Source organism: Eschrichtius robustus, chromosome 10, assembly GCF_028021215.1.
Source record: "Eschrichtius robustus isolate mEscRob2 chromosome 10, mEscRob2.pri, whole genome shotgun sequence".
Taxonomy (NCBI): Eukaryota; Metazoa; Chordata; class Mammalia; order Artiodactyla; family Eschrichtiidae; genus Eschrichtius; species Eschrichtius robustus.
Window position 1 is genome coordinate 36,905,400 of NC_090833.1, and position 19,929 is coordinate 36,925,328.

At 50.1% G+C, this 19,929-nt stretch overlaps 1 protein-coding gene across 5 annotated transcripts in view; it reads right to left on the minus strand.

The window, feature by feature from the left end:
* TMEM8B (transmembrane protein 8B) overlaps positions 1-19,929 on the minus strand; it is a 49,273-nt gene that overhangs the window by 12,659 nt on the left and 16,685 nt on the right. For 3 of the 5 annotated variants that reach the window (XM_068552408.1, XM_068552405.1, XM_068552404.1), the window contains 10 exons: positions 15,109-15,242; positions 14,550-14,818; positions 13,617-13,942; positions 10,317-10,410; positions 10,036-10,159; positions 9,795-9,937; positions 9,403-9,581; positions 2,192-2,338; positions 1,942-2,058; positions 778-1,687 (listed from right to left, as the gene is read on the minus strand). In XM_068552408.1, coding sequence (XP_068408509.1) covers positions 1,256-1,687; positions 1,942-2,058; positions 2,192-2,338; positions 9,403-9,581; positions 9,795-9,937; positions 10,036-10,159; positions 10,317-10,410; positions 13,617-13,895 — 1,515 coding nt within the window. In that variant the 5' untranslated portion in view covers positions 13,896-13,942; positions 14,550-14,818; positions 15,109-15,242 and the 3' untranslated portion in view covers positions 778-1,255. Of the gene's footprint in view, positions 1-777; positions 1,692-1,941; positions 2,059-2,191; positions 2,339-9,402; positions 9,582-9,794; positions 9,938-10,035; positions 10,160-10,316; positions 10,411-13,616; positions 13,943-14,549; positions 14,819-15,108; positions 15,243-19,929 lie in introns of those variants that run through there. The other 2 variants (XM_068552406.1, XR_011075119.1) reach the window with 2 other exon arrangements.

Genomic DNA, 19,929 nt, shown 5'->3' on the forward strand with positions numbered 1-19,929 from the left:
GAGCCCCACTCCCCAGACCAAGCCCCTGGACAGGTTTGCAGGGTGTGAAAGCTGGAGCAACGCATGCATTGTTGGTCAAGTAAAATGCAGAGCAGGAACCCAGGGTAGAAATGGCTTCAAGGTGTTTCTGGGTAACCAAGGTCTCACAAGTCTTTGCATGTGGCACAGAAGTGGTGGAGAGCCTCAGGACTGAAAGGGTTACACAGATGGGGACAAGAAACCACTCCAGGATGGCCTGCTTGTACCACTGACTGGGGACCAGGTGGGATGACGGAAATCTCAGGGGCGCCACATGGACCCTGGTGACCAGGGAGAACACCCTTGCAATATCTCGGCATTATGTAAGACCCTTGGGACTCAGCTGTGACCTTTGTGGAAACAGAAGAAATCCCCAAATGACAAAAGATTATGTCTCCGGCACTCGGGCAAAATGGAGACTCAAAACAGAAGTTACATTCTTGTGGTATTTCTTGCACATCTGAGATTTGTACCCGCTAGTCCAATTTCCTGAGCCCTTAGCCTCCTTCCCTATTGGGTGCGGGCACCACAAGGGAGGTCTGTCTCACTGATTGAAATCATCTCAGCAAGTACACACACACAGACTCACACAACTCCCTACTCCTGGCCGCTGCAGCCTGACACAATGGGGCAAAAGTCTCAGACAATAGCTCCAGCAGCTCATGCCAGCTGGGCTCCGTCACCCCTGTTGATTGTCTCAGGGTCCCTCTTTCCCTCCCCTCCCCACACCCTTTCCCCCGGGAAAAAAAAAGCAGCACAGAACCAGCAAATACTTCATTGGAGACACACCAGACTCCACCTGCATCAACTCAGGATACCAGCCACCCCAGCCCCAGTCCCAGCCCCATCTGTCCTGCATCCCCCTCCCAGCGCAGCACAGCCCAGATGCTGCCTCTGGGAAGGAAGCCTGAGCCCATAGTTGCTGAGCTGCTGGGAAGATCAGGAGACTCAGCTTCCCCAGGATGGACTCCGTTTCCTTAGGAACGATGCCATGTCCCTGAGAGGGCTTGGTCTCCCGGGGAAGGAATCCATATCCTCGGGAGGGTTCCATACCCTGGGAAGGGCTCCACACCCCTGGGAGGGACTCCTTGGTCCTGAGGGGGCTCTGTGGCCCTGCACGGGCTCCAGTCCTTAAGATGCAGGAGGACTCCAGGCCCTCGGGAAGTGTGCCAGGTCCCTGAAAGAGTTCCATGTCCTTAAGAAAGACTCCATGTCCTCAAGAAATACAACTTGTCTCTTATCCCTGGGAGGACTCCATGCTCCCAGGAAGAACCCAAGGAAGGGCTCTCTGCCCCGAGGAAGAGTTCACGTTCCCCAAGGGCAGCCCAAAGCCCCTCTCAGCTGGCGCAGATGCTGCTGACAGTGGCCCCTCCCGGGCCCACAAGGCCCAGCTCCTCCTGCTCATTGATGCACAGCTGGTAACCGCAGCCCCGGGCCCGGGCTCCAGACGGGACCTGGCGGTCAGTCTTGGCACGAGGGGGCAGCAAGAAGCCCACACTGCCAGCGATGAGCATATGCCAAATGCTGTGAATGTAGAAGTAGTTGTCTCGGGTCTCCACAAAAGCATAGAGCAGGATGGCACTGCCCGCGATAAGGCTGCCTGGGCACAGGTAGAAAAGCCAGCGGCGCCACGTGGGCGGGTAGCAGTGCCGGCGGCGGACGCTGCGTACTGTCTGGGGGAGGCAGAGAAGTGGGGCTCAGGAACGCGAGGCCTTGGAACCCAAGCCACTGCTGGTCACTCTCAGGCTTCCCCTGAGCCCTGGTGGTGACCTGAAGGCATCTGCCAAGACTGGAGTGCAGCGCTGTGAGCAGCACAGTGATGACGACAGGGTCCAAGCCCACCTTAAACTGGGAACCAGATACCCAAGTCCCTGCACCCAAGTCCTGCTGGGACCTCCCCGCCCCCAGCCCTCCCAACCTTACCCAGGCTGTGGCCAAGATCCCCAGGGCAAAGAGACTGGGTCCAAGCAGGTTCCAGAGTCCATGCCGGTCAAGCTGCAGAGCCATGGACAGCAGCATAGCCCCCAGCAAGTACAGCACCTAGAGAAAGAGGTCTCCAGGGGCTGGGCCGGGATGGCGAGAGGCACTCGGCAATGCCCCCAGGAGAGATGGGGAAGTGGATTTCAAGTAGACTTTGGCTATGGTTGTCCCCCAGGGCCCACTCTGGACTGACCTGCTTGACCACAGGCTGTAAGCGAGCCATGGCAATGACAGTGACCCACACGGACATTAAAGAGCCCAGGAAGTCACAGAACTGCAGCACGTCGTAGTCCATGATGCAGAAAACCACAATGCCTGGCTGGTCACAGGCATGGTAGAACTGGAGGAAGAGAGGACAGGCATTGAGAGAACTTGCGGCAAAGGTCCAGGTCTACAAAACCGGAGAAAGAGGCCATGGGGTGGCGTGCTGCTGTCAGAAAAGCGGAGGTCAGAGGGCACAGACTGAGCAGAACTGGGAAATTCCCAACTCCCCACCCCTGAGAAGAATGTGGTAGGGAGGCCCGGTCTGTGTCTTAGGCTGTACGTATCTGGCAGCCCTAAGCCTCGTCCTCACCTTCCTAATCTTCCTGCTTCTGGAATGTGCTGTGAGAGCACCAAGCCAGGGGATCCAGGTCTCTCAAGCTGAGGCCAATCCTTGCCTGTATCCCCTTGTGCTCGCGTGGGTCCCACCTGTAATCCTGGCCCAAGCTCTGAGGCTGGAATCTGGCCTCTTGGCCAATCCAAACCCCAAGCCCTGTCTGTTAGCTCAGACTCTGAGTTATGCTTCACCTTCAGACCTTGCACTAATTGGTCCTCTGCATCCTCTCCCGCCCAATGCCATGGGGGAAGAGGTGGGGGGACAGTAAGAAAAAAGGCAGTCCCTAAAGCCATGGAAAAGAGCATGGCACTTTACACCACGGGAAGAACACAGGGAAGGGACAGTGCTCACCTACCCTACACGGTGGGGAACACAGTAAAGAATAGGGTATTGAGGAGCTTAAAGGTGGGGTGCAGGGGACACAAGTGGAACTGGAACAAGCTATACTGGGCACCCCAATTAAGGAACCAAGCTCTGCCATCAGCCCTTGGGTCTGTGGTCGCAACCCCTATGCCCCGCTGGATAATGCTATCAGGACCTCCGGCAGCCTGCATTCCCTTATTGCGAAAACAGTGACCCAGGGATAACCTGAGTTCAAGTTTATTTTGTCTTGGAACATTTGCTGTCACCTTTCTTTGAACTTCTGTGTAGAATCTAGGTAATCTGAGTACTTATTGATGCTAAACACTAAGGCCATGGATGGTTTCAAGAATATCTGGTGCAGAGATGCAGGAACACGCGTCCTTCTATATCATGTGCCTTACGAGCCCACCCAAAGAAAAGAGACTGGGCAAGGTCTCTGAAGACAAACAGCTCTGACCGAGAACAACCATCACAGTGGCATGCTCACTTCTCCCATCTCCCAACATCGCCCCTGCTCCGTGTCAGGAAGATTGGGTTATTATGGTAATGGAAGCAGGGTTAAGAAAAATTACGAAGCTATAATGGGAAAGAAAAAGGTTTTGACCTATGTAAACCTGACCAAAATCTACTCATTGGAGCTGAGTTTGCGACACGCCAGCAGATTTTAGGGGATCAAACAAGTCTCTTAAGATTCTGCGAATCAATCTGTTTGACCTCTGTCCCCTGCACTTTACCCCAGGTCCTCAGGGAGCCATGGCTACTGAGAGCACCTCTTGATAGGAGAAACAACTCAGTGTAGTTGCCAGGATTGGGCTGAAATGCATCAGGCTGAACCGAAGCTGGGGCAGGAAGGCTGTGTTGTACCATCAAAAGGCAGCCTTTGAAGTGGCTTGATCACTGACTGGATGGACCCTTTAGGCACTACTTTCAGCCCACATCAGTTTCTTCATCATTCTATCAAAAGGCAACCCTAAGTCACAAGGGCTCTGAGCCCAAAAGAGAGACAGCCTTACAGACCTCAGTGAGACAGGTATCCAGGCCTCCAGAGGCATGGCTCTGGGTGTGGGTAGGGAGGGGGCAGGGATATCCAGCCCACAGCTGAGGAGAGAGATAGCAGAGCAATATCACAATTTCACTCACTGGCAGCAGTGGGGTCTCAGTAACTCCTGGGGAAAATGAAAATGGGAGAACCTAGTCTCCTGTTTGAATGAGTCAGAGCTGAGAACGAGAAGGTGGAGGCGAGGTCAGGAAGAAGAGTTCAGGGAAAAGGAGCATCATATCCCGAACTCATAGCACAAACCATGACACCGCAACCTCACTGAAACAGCAGCGACCTTAGGGAAAGCAGGTGGGAAACTGAAGCAGGTCTGTTGTGAAAGCTGACAGAAGCCAGCCCAGATGCAGAGTTGCCACCAACAGGATGGGAAAACAGACTCAAAAGTTTAGTCTTGAGAGACAAAGGATGCGAAAGAAACTGCTAATGTTTCTTTTGAACCTGTTGAAGATTTCATCCAGTCATTCAAATTGCAAAATGTGTAACTTCAACCAACAGAGGGGAAAGGGTGAATAACATAAGGGCAGGGAGAAGCTAGGAGTTTAGAAAAAGAAAAATAAATGAAAAAGAAAACTCAGGGATATTAATTGACATTGAGAAACCTTGGGTTCGATTCCTTCGCATTTTAAACTGCAAGTCTTAAACTTGTGTACCTATCCTCTTTCTTTCCCTTCACTTTGGAGGTAAAGAATGTCGTCCCTTCAGGAAGAGACTGCTCTGGAATTATCATGTTTTAAGTGAGTATCCCAGGCTTTTCAAAGGGTTTATAAGTTTGGGGACATAAATCCCTCTTTTATATTATTAAATAGAGAAAATGAGTTCTTACTGGGAAACCTGGAGAGACTTTCATGTGGGCCCATATCAGTATTAGAATTAATGTTTGAATATGCCTCAAAGGTTTATTTTTTAATTCTTTCTCTTATATGTGATTAATTGGGAACTAATTTGGTTCCTAAACAAATCAATATTTTGGCCTTTTTCTATTTCTCTACCTCCAAGACCGGATATACATACTACTGCTCACTAAATTACCCAATACTGTTTTATGATTTGGATTTTATTTTAAAGCATTAATTTCACCTTTCACACTTCACCAAGCACTTGTTTCATATGCCTGACTTTCAGGTATACAGAAGGAAATGCCCAAACACTTCTGGGAGAGGGACTTGTAATAAATCTTTCAATCTCAGATAAGAGAGGATAAATATCAGCAGAGGGCTTCCCTGGTGGCGCGGTGGTTGGAGAGTCTGCCTGCCAATGCAGGGGACACGGGTTCGAGCCCTGGTCTGGGAAGATCTCACATGCCGCGGAGCAACTAGGCCCGTGAGACACAACTACTGAGCCTGCGCGTCTGGAGCCTGTGCTCTGCAACAAGAGAGGCCACGATAGTGAGAGGCCCGTGCACCGTGATGAAGAGTGGCCCCCGCTTGCCGCAACTAGAGAAAGCCCTCGCACAGAAACGAAGACCCAACACAGCCAAAAATAAAAATAAATAAATAAATAAATTTTAAAAAGATTAAAAAATATATATATATCAGCAGAAAAAAAGCAAAGCTGAGTCACGTAACATTGAAGACACATCTACGAAAATAATTAATTGAAGGCTGATTTCCTCCTAGGAATTTCTACATTGAAAAAAAGAGTGGGGAATAATGGAGAGATCATCTCCGGAGTGGAGAGGTTTTGGGGGATATCACCTCTCTAATCTTCTATGACTGATTATTCTACAAGTATACTAGAAAGTCAAAGAGATTGTTTAAGGTTGTAGAAAACCCTTAGGGGTAGAGTTAAATTAAAACTGCAGTGTGGGGACTTTCCTGGTGGTCCAGTGGGTAAGACTCCGTGCTCCCAGTGCAGGGGGCCTGGGTTCGACCCCTGGTCAGGAAACTAGATCCCACACACATGCCGCAACTAAGAAGTCCACATGCCGCGACGAAGATCCCGCGTGCCGCAACCAAGGCCCGGTGCAGCCAAAATAAGTAAATAAATATTAAAAAAATAAAAATAAATAAAACTGCAGTGTGAGGTGAACAACATGATCTACATTTCACCAATCCTGATCTGGCTACTGTCACTGCTGAATGTCCAAAAATGCCATCAGTAAAGTCCATCACTGACTCCCTCCCGGGGCACACTTTGCTAGGGAAGCCCGCCAACAACCTGTGGCAGCTTGCTTCACTGAAACTCCTCAACCCAGAGGAGACAGCATCTTGTTATCATATATTCTAGGCATATGTTTGTCTCTTCTGCCTGCAGTGCTTCAGCCTGCTTTACTATTCATGGTGCAGGATCCATTATCGATTGCCATGGCACCCATTCAGCACCATCTCTAACCAGGAGGCACAATTTATAGCAAATGAGGTAAAGCAAATGGCTCACCACCATAGATTTCACTGGTGTAACCATTTACCCATCACCTAGAAGCAACTGGCTCAACCGAAAGTTGGAGTGGGCTACTGAAGGCTGAGTTATAGCGCCACCTGGGAAACTCTACCTTGAACGTCTGGAATACTCTCCTGTATGTTTGGCACACAGTATGTGCCCAGTAAATTTCAGTCACCTTAGAGTCATCTTATACTTTATGCCATGTATGTTCATGGGAGAATATCCCCACACTAATAAACTTTCCCTTATGCAAAAAAAATTATATATATTACATATATATATATATTGCACTATTGTTGTCTCACTGAAAATTGTGGACTAATTTTTAGATTAGTATTCCTTTTATCATCAGCAATAAAAAGAAGTGGTAGAAATAACACAGAAAGATTGGGGGATTTAAGAAAAGAAATTCAGACTACTAACTGGCTTCTATTAGTATAATCTAATTTGACACCTTCCTCAACTTTGAACATTTCTTTACTTACAAGATAATTTTGGAAAATTATCCTAAATTGTTTTTTTCTGTGGAATTTTATACTTTTATAACATAACTATACAGTTTGTCTAACGCTCCAAAACAGAGTATCCTGGCACCACAGAATTTAAAATTGGAGACGCAAATATATTCAATCCATACAAAGATTAGAATATTTGTACTCGGGATAGAATGAAACTTCCTGCTGTTCTCTTATTTTCTGCTTCCGTTTCCTCTTGGAAACAGTCATGGGATTTTGCCAAGGGCCACTGAGAATTACTTGTGCTGGTGTGAGGAACAGAAGAGGTAATGAGGAGGTGGGCTTGCAGCCAGGGTCTCAGCAATCAGCCAGGAAGGCTGCAGGGGCCCCAGGATGTCAGCTCTGTCTGGGTCTTTTGGGATCCAATTATGAAGACTCCTCTAGCACTGTGAAGGACATGTGGCTTTAACTGTATGAGTTAGAGGTGTACAACCGCAATGTCTGATATATTTTCCCTGTGATTTCTTGTATTTGGTTTGGTTATATTTCCTGACCTTTTGATTGGCTCTTTTTATCTTTTAAGAATTTGAGAACTACTAAAGTGAGGTCGTTAGTATTTCTACATACTCCAGGACTTCTGAGAAACTGAAGTCAGGTTAGAAATGTATCAATGCACGCTCACTGCCCTATGCAAGGGGAACACTACATCTCAATGATTACATGAGAGGGATCAGGAGGCAGGCTGAGTGAGAAGTTTGGTTCTACCACTCACCTCAGGCCTTAGGCAAAGTATTTAAACTTTCCTCATCTGCAAAAAAGGGATAATAATAATAGCAATACCTCTCTATTATTACAGTGCTATGGGGAGGATTCCACGAGCAGTGTCTCACACACAGCATGTATTCAGTAGATGTTGTTTTTCTGTTATAGTTATCTGAACTGTCGGCTATATACAAAATCAAGTGCTGGGTTTGTGGCTTGCTTTGTTTTGCTTTTTTTACTTATTTACATTTTGAATTTTAAACTCCTGAAGAACAAAGCTACTGTCTGCTCCCAGGCCCTGGGTAGGAAGTGACACACTACTTCCAGGTGTAGACTGTCCTGGATTTGAAGACAAGGAAGAAGACTGTCGCCTACTATGCTGGTGCTGATACCTGCAATATGACCGATGGGTCCTTAAATGGAGACTGCTGAGGAATGAAATAAGTCTAAACTAAATAAAGAACAGGAAAGAGGGACAAGAGGAAATCTGCCTGGGAAAAATGAATCACAAGTAGCTCTACACTTTGGCACGTGTGGAAAAAGAACAGGAGTCAGAGCAGGACTTTACGCAACACCTCAGAGCCAGTACTTTCTCCTTGATCATTTGCTTACTGCCTTATTTAAGAAAGTGGAAGCACTGTATGTGATGCCAGGCACTTTCGACTCCCCCAGCGTTCCTACTAGGGGAAGGTCTTTTCTTTTCAGGATGATATGCCATCAAATCCAGAAGATAAGAAGTCATCTGATACTGAATACCCTGGAGCCAATGCCCAGGATGCTTTGTGAAGTGCAGGAGAATGGATACGCTCTCCTCACACGCTCCAGGCTCCTGACACACTTAGGTGTTCTTACTAATTGCGAACCACATTAGATCTGCACATAACCAAGAGTGCGCTGGTGAAAGAGCTGTTGCTAGAGGATTTAGTGAGCAACAATATAAAAAGGATCCGGAAACTAAAAAAAAGAGAGAGAGAGAGAAACAATGTTGAATATAAAAACAGAGTGGGGCATTGTCAGAGCAGGCCTAAAAAGGGAACCAGTCAAACAAAACTGGGGTGTGCTGTTCTCATGCAGCTTAAGTGGCCAAGGTCTTGCTACATGGCTCGGTTACAGCCCACTGTTCCTCACCTGTGGAGAAACAACCGGGACCCTAGAACATGACTCAGTTTCAGGACATTTGCCCCCCACTTTCTCCTAGATGACAAGTAGGATTTTTGTAATTTGGATATGTCTGATCTATTAATACTGGACAACAGGGAAGCATGTATTGGTTTTTGTGATATCCTTGTTGCTAAGACATGTGGAAAAGTCTGAATCCATCTAAGATGTTTGCAGTGCTCATAGGCAAGCACTGTACATCACAAGATACCAAGAGCCCAGGGATGAGATGAAAAGATTCCTAGATGTAGCAACTCAGGGGAATTGTGTGGACACAATTCCAAACTGTAGGTCAGAGTTTCTCAGCCAGTGTGTTGAGGTAAAGGTCCCCTCAGCCCTTAGAGTGGACAGGCAGGGTGCGGGTCGCTGGAGACCCCACACTGTCTCCAGTGACTATTTGTTATCTTAAATCGCAAAGAACATTGTTCATATATCCCAATGTGCCTTATAAAAGTTATCATGTTCGCATGCCATGATACGAAGCGGTCAGGAAGCACTGCTGTACAGTGAAGAGGAGACATTCTCATACCATGAAGGTGTAGACATCCCCAAACCCCGTGGTGGAAATGTAGACTCTCACCCCCCACCATGGGTAAGGACTCGGTGAAGACACAGATGCCACCGCATACCGTGGAGAAGAACATGGTGAAGGTGTAGACAGCCGCTTCCAGCACATATCGACTCCGAATGGCCAGGACCACAGGGGGCAAAAACATGAGGTTGCTCAGGCAGAGCAGTAGTGTGGACAGAAGCTGGAATCCGTAGGTGAGCGCATCCGCACTGTCGGTGCAGCCCCAGCCCCGCCATCCTGCGGATGAGAGAGGCACAGGGTGGAAGAGGTGAGAAGGCAGCCCAGGCTTCAGCGGACACTTCCGTGGGCGGCCTCTGCTCAAGCCCGACGCCACTGCCAGAGGAGGGTGGTCCCACCCTGACTCCGCCCCGCCTCAAACCCGGCTACTCAGGCTGCCACCTCCCTCCCGACCGCCCCGGGTGGGCTCCCTCGCCAGCCCAGCCGGCTCACCGGCCTTGCACTCGCAGGCCGCGTACAGGTAGTTGTGCGTGCGCAGCAGCTTGCACTGGCCATAGGGCCCGCAGTCGTCCACGCACGGGGACAGGAAAGTGCGCAGCCGCACCTCGGCCGTCGCGTTCCGGCACCGCACGAACCTGCGCACAAACTGCCAATCAACCGGGCCCAGGCGCAGCCGCGCCCCGCCCCGCCGCGCCGCGCCCCGCCCCGCCCCGCCGCGCCCCGCCGCGCTCACCGAGGCCCCACCCCGCACACGGAGCGCAGGGTCAGGAACCAGGTCCCCGTCTGTGGGAATGGGATTCGCAGCCTGGCCAGTCGGGAGGTGGCACTGACCGTGAGGAGGAAGCCAGCCAGGGACTCTGAGGGGAGAAGGGAGGAGTCAGTGTGGGGTCAGGACCTAAAGAACCCTCACCCGCCTGCCCCCAGTTCCCAGACGCCCTAGCCCATCCTTCCTCCATACCCACCCCCGTACCTCCGACTTCCAGCCCCCCCTCCTTCCCCGGTTCCTCACTCCACCTTTGGAACAAGTCATTGCTGCATCCCCCAGGCTCAAGGGCACCTCGTGAGTCAGGCATCCGAACACTGTCACATTTTCCTGGCGCAGGGAGCTCTGGGCAGGGCGGGTATAAAGATGAGGCGGCCACACCATCCAGATCCTCCCACCAGCCCCCCCGCCAGACTCCTCCACCTCTTAACCCCTCCCCAGAAACCCCTCCAGGCCCTCACTGGACACCCCGTTCCTGCAGGTGCTCTCCACACAGAAGCACCCTCCCCACCCCTCACCTCCTCGTTCTTACAACAGAAAAACTGGGAAACACCAGATCTTCCACAGCAGAGATCTTTCAAAGACTGATGAGAAGGCAAGGCCACTTCTGAATCCTTTCTTTGGGGAGAATTGTTTAAATTCTGTCCAGGCAAGAGACAACACCCACTTTTTCAGTCCTATCTAGCTTGATGGGGGGAAGGGAAAGAGCACTGTTGCTGGATGTAGACACTAGTTGTAAACAAAGGTGATTGTAAGGTTCGTCAGTCATCTTCACATCTTCACCTGGGCCTTGAAGGCGGGAGGCATGTAAAGAAATGCACTCTTCCTCAGGTGAAATGATTCTAGGTACTGAGCAGTGGTAACAGGACGCCTACGGGATTAAATGTAGCAAACTGGCTGGGATTAAAAGAAACTGGATATCCACAGGAGTAAATGGAAAGGGTTGTCTACAAGAATAAAGGTAACGGGATGCCATAAGCTCACCTCATTCAAGAAGGATTTGAGGCAGCTTATTAAATACATATAACAGGATAAAATAAATACATGAGGGAAATTTACAAATCTGTCCCTAGATGTGGGCCATATATTTGCTAACTTCCAAGCAACCAAAGCAAAGAAGAAAACGTGAGTTACCACATTTGTGAGTCCACAAGATAAAAGTTAGAGTCTCAGGAGAAGCACTGCACCCAAAGGGGTGGTTCTCAGTTAAATTCACATCAGAGAAGCACTGTGTGCTGCCCCGCCTCCTATCCTTAGCTGCGAGAGTGAAGTTCATACAACTTGTTCATAACTTCCCTCAATGCAAGCCCAGGGCTATATGCCAAAGTATTTTTCAGCAAAACCCATTCTGGTGGGAGCCAAAGAAAAAATGTCCTCTAGGTATGCAGTTCTCTGAGCCAAATGTCCAGTTTTTGATCCAAGGGAAAACATCAAAATACTTGAGGAAAAGATCAGAGTAGGTGTGCCAATATACCTTTCAGAATAAATAGAACAGGCTGTCTGAGGTGTGCAGCAGTGTCATAGCATGCAGATGGCTGATGTAAGCAGATGCCTTTTAGAGAAAATAGACAAGAATGTAGAGAGAGACAGGGCAAAGCAGCAGGGGAAGCGGGCCTCTCCTCTCAGGATACTGAGGAAGAGTCAGTATGGGTGGGGCTGGTCTCTGACATAGGCCCTATAGTTTCAAGGTCAAATCAAGACTTCACTGTCATTGCCCAAAGGCATGGCAATAAGCAAACACAGAACATATACAGTCTTAGCCAGAACACAGAGAATTTGAGTATGAAAATAAGGAACATCTTGGGGTTGAAGAGTCAGCTCTGTCCTGACCAGCAGGATCGCTAGAAAGTTCTGAGCCATGTCCCATAAAACACCACCTCAAGACACAGACCAGGTCTCAGGTGGGTGATAGGAAAATGATCCCTGCCCCAGAGCTGAGGGATAGTAAAGTTAAAAGGATTTTTGGCTGAGGGAACAGTAGATAAATAATTAGATCAACGCCAATCCAAGACAGTTGCCAATGGCCTGACACAGGGCTCTGCCCTCAGCCCAGTCTTGTTCAGTGCTGAAAATAATGACTAAGAGGTTTAGAAGGCCAGCTTTTCAAGTGTGTGAATTACACAAAGCAGTGAAGATGCAAGGTCCAAACCAGTGTTAGGCAATGCCTCAAAGATGGACATAAATTCTTCCACTCAGGTTAAAAAGTGTGCTGCAAAAATATGAGATAGGAATTGGCAGCGGTTCACATGAACCAAGCTCAGGGCATGAAAATGTGCATGGTCCTTGGTTACAACTAGATAAACACATCAGTTAATTTGGATAAGGACTAGGAGGACATATACCAAAAAGCTAAGCAGTTGTGTTATGGAGGTGTCTTCCTCTATTTTCCAAAGCCTTTATATGTGATCCTATTATTTTTATAATAAAAATGTATACAATTGTTTTGAAGCAAAAAAAAGGAAGAAAAGGAAAAAGATCCAGAGGTCTTAGTCCACCACAAGCCTCAGGTGATCCCACAGTGTGAGGCAGCAGCTGAAAGAGGTAACTTGATCTCAGGTTGCACAAATGCTGCCTGCCACCCAGGTCAGACCACCTTAGATCACTTATTTCAGAGGCATGATGACCAGAAGTATGACCAGAGGAGACAGCAGAGGATGAGAAGTCCAAGATGCTGAGGCTGTTCAGCTTTGGCGAGGCTGAGAGGCATCCGAAGGGCTGTTAAAATTGGATAGGGATGCAACAAATGTACCACACTAATGCAAGACGTGAGTAATAGGGGACACTGTGTGGGGAAAGAGGGGAACTCTCTGTACTTCCCTCAGTTTTCTGTAAGCCTAAAACTGCTCTGAAAAAGGTCTATTAAAAAAAAACAGGGCTTCCCTGGTGGCGCAGTGGTTGAGAATCTGCCTGCCAATGCAGGGGACACGGGTTCGAGCCCTGATCTGGGAAGATCCCACATGCCGCGGAGCAACTAGGCCCGTGAGCCACAATTACTGAGCCTGCGCGTCTGGAGCCTGTGCTCTGCAACAAGAGAGGCCGCGATAGTGAGAGGCCCGCGCACCACGATGAAGAGTGGCCCCCGCTTGCCACAACTAGAGAAAGCCCTCGCACAGAAACGAAGACCCAACACAGCCAAAAATAAAATAAATAAATAAATAAACCCAAAGTTTAAAAAAAAAAAAAACTTTGGAAAAAAAAAGAATGCCTCTAGCAATCAGAGTGGCCTCAATAGGTGGTGAGCTCCCCATCACAGGAGATATGCGAGAAAAAGTAAACACCTGCCATAGAGAGAGGCCCTTAGTGAGTGGCAGGTAAGCCTATAAAACTGGGAAAATCCAGACCGCTCAGCTGCCCTGGCTGACCCAGCCCATGTGTAGTAAATACTCAGGGCATGTTTGTTGACCAGAATTGGGCTGAGGCATGGTCTCTAACCATGAAAGGTGAAAGCAACCTAGACAGGCTTCCTGGAGGAGGTGAGGGCCCCTTCACCCCGACACCTTCCCCTTCAGGTTCCCCCAAAGGGCGACCTCCCCACTCTCCACAAGTAGTACCACGTTGAGCTGGAGCTCCAGGCTGAGGACACCTCCGCTGTCCAGCACTGGCAGAAGCCTCAGGGCAAACACGGCTGGGCGTTCAGGAGGGAGGGCCACGCTGGGGCCAAAGAAGACGTAGAAGTGGACGGAGAAGGTGTCCAGCTCATTGCGCAGCGTCGGGCGCACTGGCCAGCAGTGCTCTGGTGGGGATGTGGCCCCGGGCCCCTCGGCAGGGGCCCCGAGGGATGACGGCTCTAGGGGCAGTGGCTGGTTGCCCAGTGACTGGGGCATGTTCATGGCAGCTCCGGGGACCAGGGCACGGGACAGGCTGGGCTGTGGGCACTCTGCGGGGCAGAGGAAATCAGAGCTGAGGCCTGCCACCCTCACAGCCCTGCAGCCCCACCACACACCGGATCTAAGCCCCACAGGGTATAACAAAGGGTGGGGAGGCTAAGAACTGGAATCCAACGTCCCTTTGGCGTCTGGCATCTAAGGTCACAGGACAGGGTCCAGGGGCTTCCTAGTGGTCACAGCTAATGGAATGTCATGTTGGAGGGACTCAAGGTCATCTCTCCCGCCCCAAGGGCAGTGAGGACACTGCTGAAACAGGTGATGGACCCTCTCACTGACTTGCAAGGGCTTTGGCAAGGACCATGTCCCAGAAGTCCTAGCTGTCCCCTGCCTACTCCAGGACACCAAGAGATTAAATCAAGGAGAGTAATGAGGTCCCTTAGTGAGCCCCAAGTCAGGTACCAAGAAAAGATCTGAAGGTCTTCCAATGACTTGAAACTCCAAGTGGGAGGGCTTTGGCAAGTAAAGGAGCCTGGGCTGGGCCGGGGAGGTCGTACGGACGTGGCCGAGGACCAGTGAACACAGCCACTGTGCCTGCCTCCTCCCAGCCACAGAAGTCGGCACAAGCTGGGTGGCTGGTGCAGGTGTGGGGCTTCTGACCTTGCAACCGCACGCACAGCTGGAAGCAGACGGTCCTGCCAGGGCCCCGGGATGGTGTCTCCACACGCACGTAGACCCAGTGCCCCCATGGGGGCAGTGCCAGCTCCAGCTGGCATACCGAGGCACCTCCACAGGCCACAGAGCTTGAGTTGTGCAGGGGTGGGGCCTTGGGGCGTAGGCGCAGCGTCAGGGGGCAGGCAGATGCCCCGCGGCCCCCCACGCACACCAGCTGCGCTGAAACCCTGTAAGTGAAGCTGGGCACAAAGACCCTGGGCAGAGGGGAGGTTGGAGGTGAGAAAAGACAGGGTACAGAGAGGTGAGAGGGACACAGGATGAGGGAGACACTGGGAAGAAGGGAGGGGTAGGGGACAGAAGAACCGGAGGCCTTTTCGGGTCTTCCCCTCTGTGCTGGGAGAGGGGAGGCAGGGGTGGGAGCCGCTCTGGGGCTCTGGGTGGCTCAGCAGTCCAGCCTGGCCAGAGGGAGAGCAGGATCAGCAGGTAGGCTGAGGCCGGGGAAGGAACATGGGAAGGGCCCGGTGTGGGGCAGTATTTGACTTACTTGTACAGGGCTGAGCGATTGTGGAGGGAGAGGGTCTGCTCGGAGGGTCGCCCAGGCACCAGCACAGCCACGTCCAACAAACGCCGGACAATCAGCTGCGGCTGAAGGAGGTACTGACACTCATCCTGGAGACCCTGAGACACAAGCAGGGGTGGCAGGAGGGGAGACAGCGAGGTGCTACTAAAGGAAGGCGAACAGCCTGCTGAGGCGGAGGACAAACCTCCTCTGGCCCTCCTGCTTCTGGGGCTGTGACCGTGGTCCTCTAAGCTCTGGGTCCCTCCTAGGTCTGCAGGATCTGCTGGGATCCTCAGCATTGGCTGAGGTTTAGGGACTCAAAACTGGGCCCCTCCTGACAGTCAGGCCTTGCCTGCCCCTCCTCCAATAACCCCTCCTCCTGAGCATTCCTGGACAGCCCCTCAAGGTAATTTCAAACCACCTCATTCCCCCACCAAGCCCTCAGGAACTTAGAACACTAGCACTCCAAGGGCACTAGAAAGCCCCTTAAAGGCTCCCAGTCCAAACCTCCCCACTTCCCCCATCTGAATCTTTAATTTCCTTTATTCTCCACCTGCCCCTCCCAAGTGCTTGTCCAGCCTCTGCTTTAATACCCCCAGGGAAGAGCCACTCTGCCTCCCAAGGGACCTCCAGACTACAGGTAACTTGAGAACAGGAACCTGGTCTTATTTTGTTCCCCCAGACACAGAGCCTAAAGTAAAGTGCACCACCCCTCACAGATGAATGTTTGCTGAATAAATGAATGAATAAGCGAATCAACCCAGCTGGGGGTAGCTCTGACCTGTATGAAGCCAAAGCCTATCTTCTGTCCCCCGACCACCGCTCTGCCTCAGGGGCCCACAGATGCATCTGCTCCTTCTGCCTCAGTCTGGCTTTCCTCTGCCACTGGAGGAGAACCGCCACATCTCCCCGAGCTACTCTTCTGGATAAAATCCCTAACACTTCTCTACTCGGGGGGACACCACTCTGGCCCTGCAGCATCTCCAGTGAGGATGGGCCCATTAATTCTGGCTCCTCTTCTGTGGCATTTGCAGCTCTCTGGGACCTCGATCCTAGCAGTTCAGGGGAGGGGGGCTCCTGATTAGGCTTCTCTCATCTTCTGGACAAATGGTCTTATGCTGGCCCAATAAACTAGAGGCCACTGTTCACTTATGTGGTTATTCTGACCAAGACATACCATTAGCCTTGACCTGGGACAAGAATTCCAGGCTTTGACATCCCACTGAGTTCCATGCCATGGAAAAAGCCAGCCAAGGCTTGTTTGCTGACTTTTTTTTGTTTTGTTTTGTCTGTTTGTTTGTTTGCTGACTTCTAGCAAAGCTCCACAAGGTTGGAAGGGGGCCTTGGTGGATGCCAGGCCGGAATATCTCCTTACCCTCTGCCTGGAATTTTCCTGTACCTTTTGCATCACTGCACCCTCAATACCTAGCACACCACCTGGCACATACTAGGTGCTAGAAAATATCTGTTGAGTTAAAGAACAGGTGTCAAAAAGAGGTCCCTTCAGAGAGCTCCTGAACCCACCTCGTTGCTCAGAGACCTCCATCTCTGATATCCAAAGCAGATGTCCCTCATCTTTTGTGTCAAGCCCTAAGGACCAGAAATACTCTCACGAGTTATTTCATTGACCCCACTTCCTAACGTAGGAATCACCACCACAATAATCTTGTGGTGAATGAGCCCTAAGGGTGGGGACTCACACTCGGGAGATGGCCCCTGTCCTTACTACACAGTCCAGAGGGAAGAAACACTTTCTTCCACGTTTTGCTTGCTGTTGCCCTAACTAAAAGATCAGTGGACATGACTTCTCTAGTTAAGATGTGCTCCTTCCTTAAACTGTATAATGTGCATGTCTAACACCTCCTTTATTGTGGACGGGAGCATTCAGTCAGTGGAGACCAGGGAAGGTGCAGCAGGGACCTTCATCCTGTAATGGAACCACAGAAAGGGCACCAGAAGTCAGGTCCTCAAGAGCTGCCAAGGCAGAAGCTAAGTGAGAAAATCCAAACTCAGTCAACATCAGCGGTCTTGGAAGGAACAGAGCCAAAGCAAGGCAGTTTGAGGGACCAGGAGGGCCAAAAGTGAGAAGTGGAGTGAGAAGCAATCTGAAAGAAGCTGGAGTGGAAGGCCTTAGATTGACTCCTAGACTGTCCTAGCATAGGTGGGCTGAGTTTCTTTAGTAAGGCCTGAGCCTCTGGGTGAGGCCTGCAGACTGAAGATGCCCAAAGATCTTGGCCTTCTCCGTGGGAATACTCCAGCACTCGGCACAGCCCCGGCCCACAGTTAGCTAGCACCAATCAACATGGAAGTAGATGAGCACTGGAGAGACGGCAGGGGGCAAGAGTGGAAGCAGGGAGACCACTTAGCAGGTTACTGTGGTGGCCCAGGAGGCGGCTAAGGGAAGGTGTGCTAAGAGTGGAAACAGAAGTAGATGCATCCAGGGCATCCTTTAGAAGTAGAGTCAACAATACTTTTTCTTTATGGATTAGTTGTGGGGAAATAAGGGAAAAAGAAGAATCAAGTATGACACCTAAATTTGGGGCTTGAGCAACTGGTGAATGGCAGTGCCATTTACTGAGAAGATTAGAGAACAAAGAGGCTTAGACTGGGAGAAGTGAAATAGGAATTAAAGAGATTTTGACTTGAGGCTTTGTTTGGATATGTACTTGCTAAGTTTGAGACTGGTCTTAGACATCCAATCAGAGACGTCAAGTAAGCCACTGGATATAAAGTCTGAGATTCAAAGAAATTAGGACTCACTTAATACACCTGGAAGACATGAACTTATAGGTGGTATTTAAAACTGTTGTGCTGGAGACACCTAGCAAGAGAATGAAGAAATAAAAAGGAGTTGTCCCAGGACCAAGCTTTGGGGTACCACACGTGAAGAGATCAAGCAGAGGAGAAGCCAGGAAAGGAGACAGAGGAGTGGGCGGTGGGCAGGAGGAAAACCGGACAGTCCTGTAAAGTCACAAAGGACAAGAGGAGAAAATGTTTCAAGAAGGAAAGAGTAATATAAGGAACTAGGTAACAGCTAGTTACTAGTTAACTCTGGAGAGGAAACATGGGGACTGAAAGGGGACAAAGGGAAGAGGAAGACTTACTTTTCACTGTATGCCTTTTGTACCTTTCAAATGTTGTACCAGGTGCATATATTACCTATTTGAAATACAAATAAAATAATTTAGAAGGAGGAAGAAGAACAGAAGGAAGACTGTTAGCAGATTTGAACCACTTCAGTTGAGATACTGAGCCACACTTGGTCCTAGTGGGTGGATTCAACTGAATCCTTTCTTCTGTACAATCTGCTCCTTTTCTTTCCTTATTGTTGTTTTCATTCTTTTATCTGCTTTCACTTACTTTCAAATCTTGGAGCTGGGAAGAGGAAGCATTTGAGGAGAACTGTGCCCCAGACATTTGGAGAACTTCCCCTAATAAGCCATTTGGGTGCCAGATGTTACCCACAAGCCAAAGGGCAGCCCTTCAGGGCAGACTGGCAGCTGGACACCACAGGAGGAACACATGCGCCACATAGGAAAGGCGAGGAGATAGAGGGCACAGGTCAAGACAGAAGAGGCTGACAGAAAGAAGGAGAAAAGGAAAGGAGGAGAAATGAGATCAGTTTGGGAAACATGAGTTTGAGAAGATGGCAGAAGGGCAACAAAAATTTGCCAGGCCCCCATTATGCGCCAGGCTCTGTGCTGGGCACTAGGAATACAGTAGTGAATAACACACACAGAGGCCAGCAGAAGTGTGGGACCACAGCCCAGGAGAGTGGCCTGGACCAGATAAGTCACTTCCCTCTTACAACCTCTTAAGGCTCCCTATCACTCTCGGGATAAAGTTCGAACTTCTAGGCCCTTCCCGATCTGGCCTCTGTTCACCCCTCCAGCTCCCTCACTCACCCCAACGACCGCCCCACACTGAACCACTTCAGTTCTCCCTTCTAAGCTTTAGCCCATGCTACTCCCACCACCTGGAATGCCCTTCCCTGCTTTCTCAACATCAGGTCTCACTTCCTAACAGTTTCCTAAAACCAACTCTCCACCACACTACCAAGCTGAGTTATCCACCTCTCCTTTGTCCTCTTAAAATACCTCCTGTATCTCACTAGTATACATCTTACCTATCTGTGTCCCTAGCACCCAACCCAAGGCCTGAGACAAAGCAGGTGCTCAAAGACTAAGGTCTAAAGGGAGGCCTGAACTCATCCCCAAAGCTGAGGAACAGTGCTGCCTTCTTACTAATGGGACCGTTCAGTCCCCACCCAAGGATATCCCTGAACCCACAATAACTTCCTGTGTTGGCCAAGCCTTATGGGAAGTCAGGACAATGGGACAAGGAGGAGGCAAGCAGAGAAGACGGAGCCCTGGAGGAATGCTCTGGACAACCCACCCATAGGCTTGATTCTAGGGAATTAACCAGAGAACTTAAGAATCCTTACAGGCCCATATAAGATTCCAGAAGATAATTAAATTCTTAGAGGAAACACAAAGAAGATCTTGCCCCCCAACCACTAGAACAGGCCTGACTGGAGAGCTCCGTCTCTCATGGGGTCCACACACGGCTGCCAGTCACAGGCAAAGGGTAACTGCGCCCTCTTCTCTCTAATCTCACCACACCCCAGGGATCTCTACGGGGTAGGACTCTAGCTTGCAGTACCAAGTTCCCCAGGCCCCACTCGCTATATCTAGATGCAAATGGGCACCGCAAGCCTGGTTCTGACCTCTCCTAACCAGGCTTCAGCTCCCATAATCCCAGCCCAGGCCTAGGCACCAGATTCCTCCTGCTCAATCAGAAAGGTTG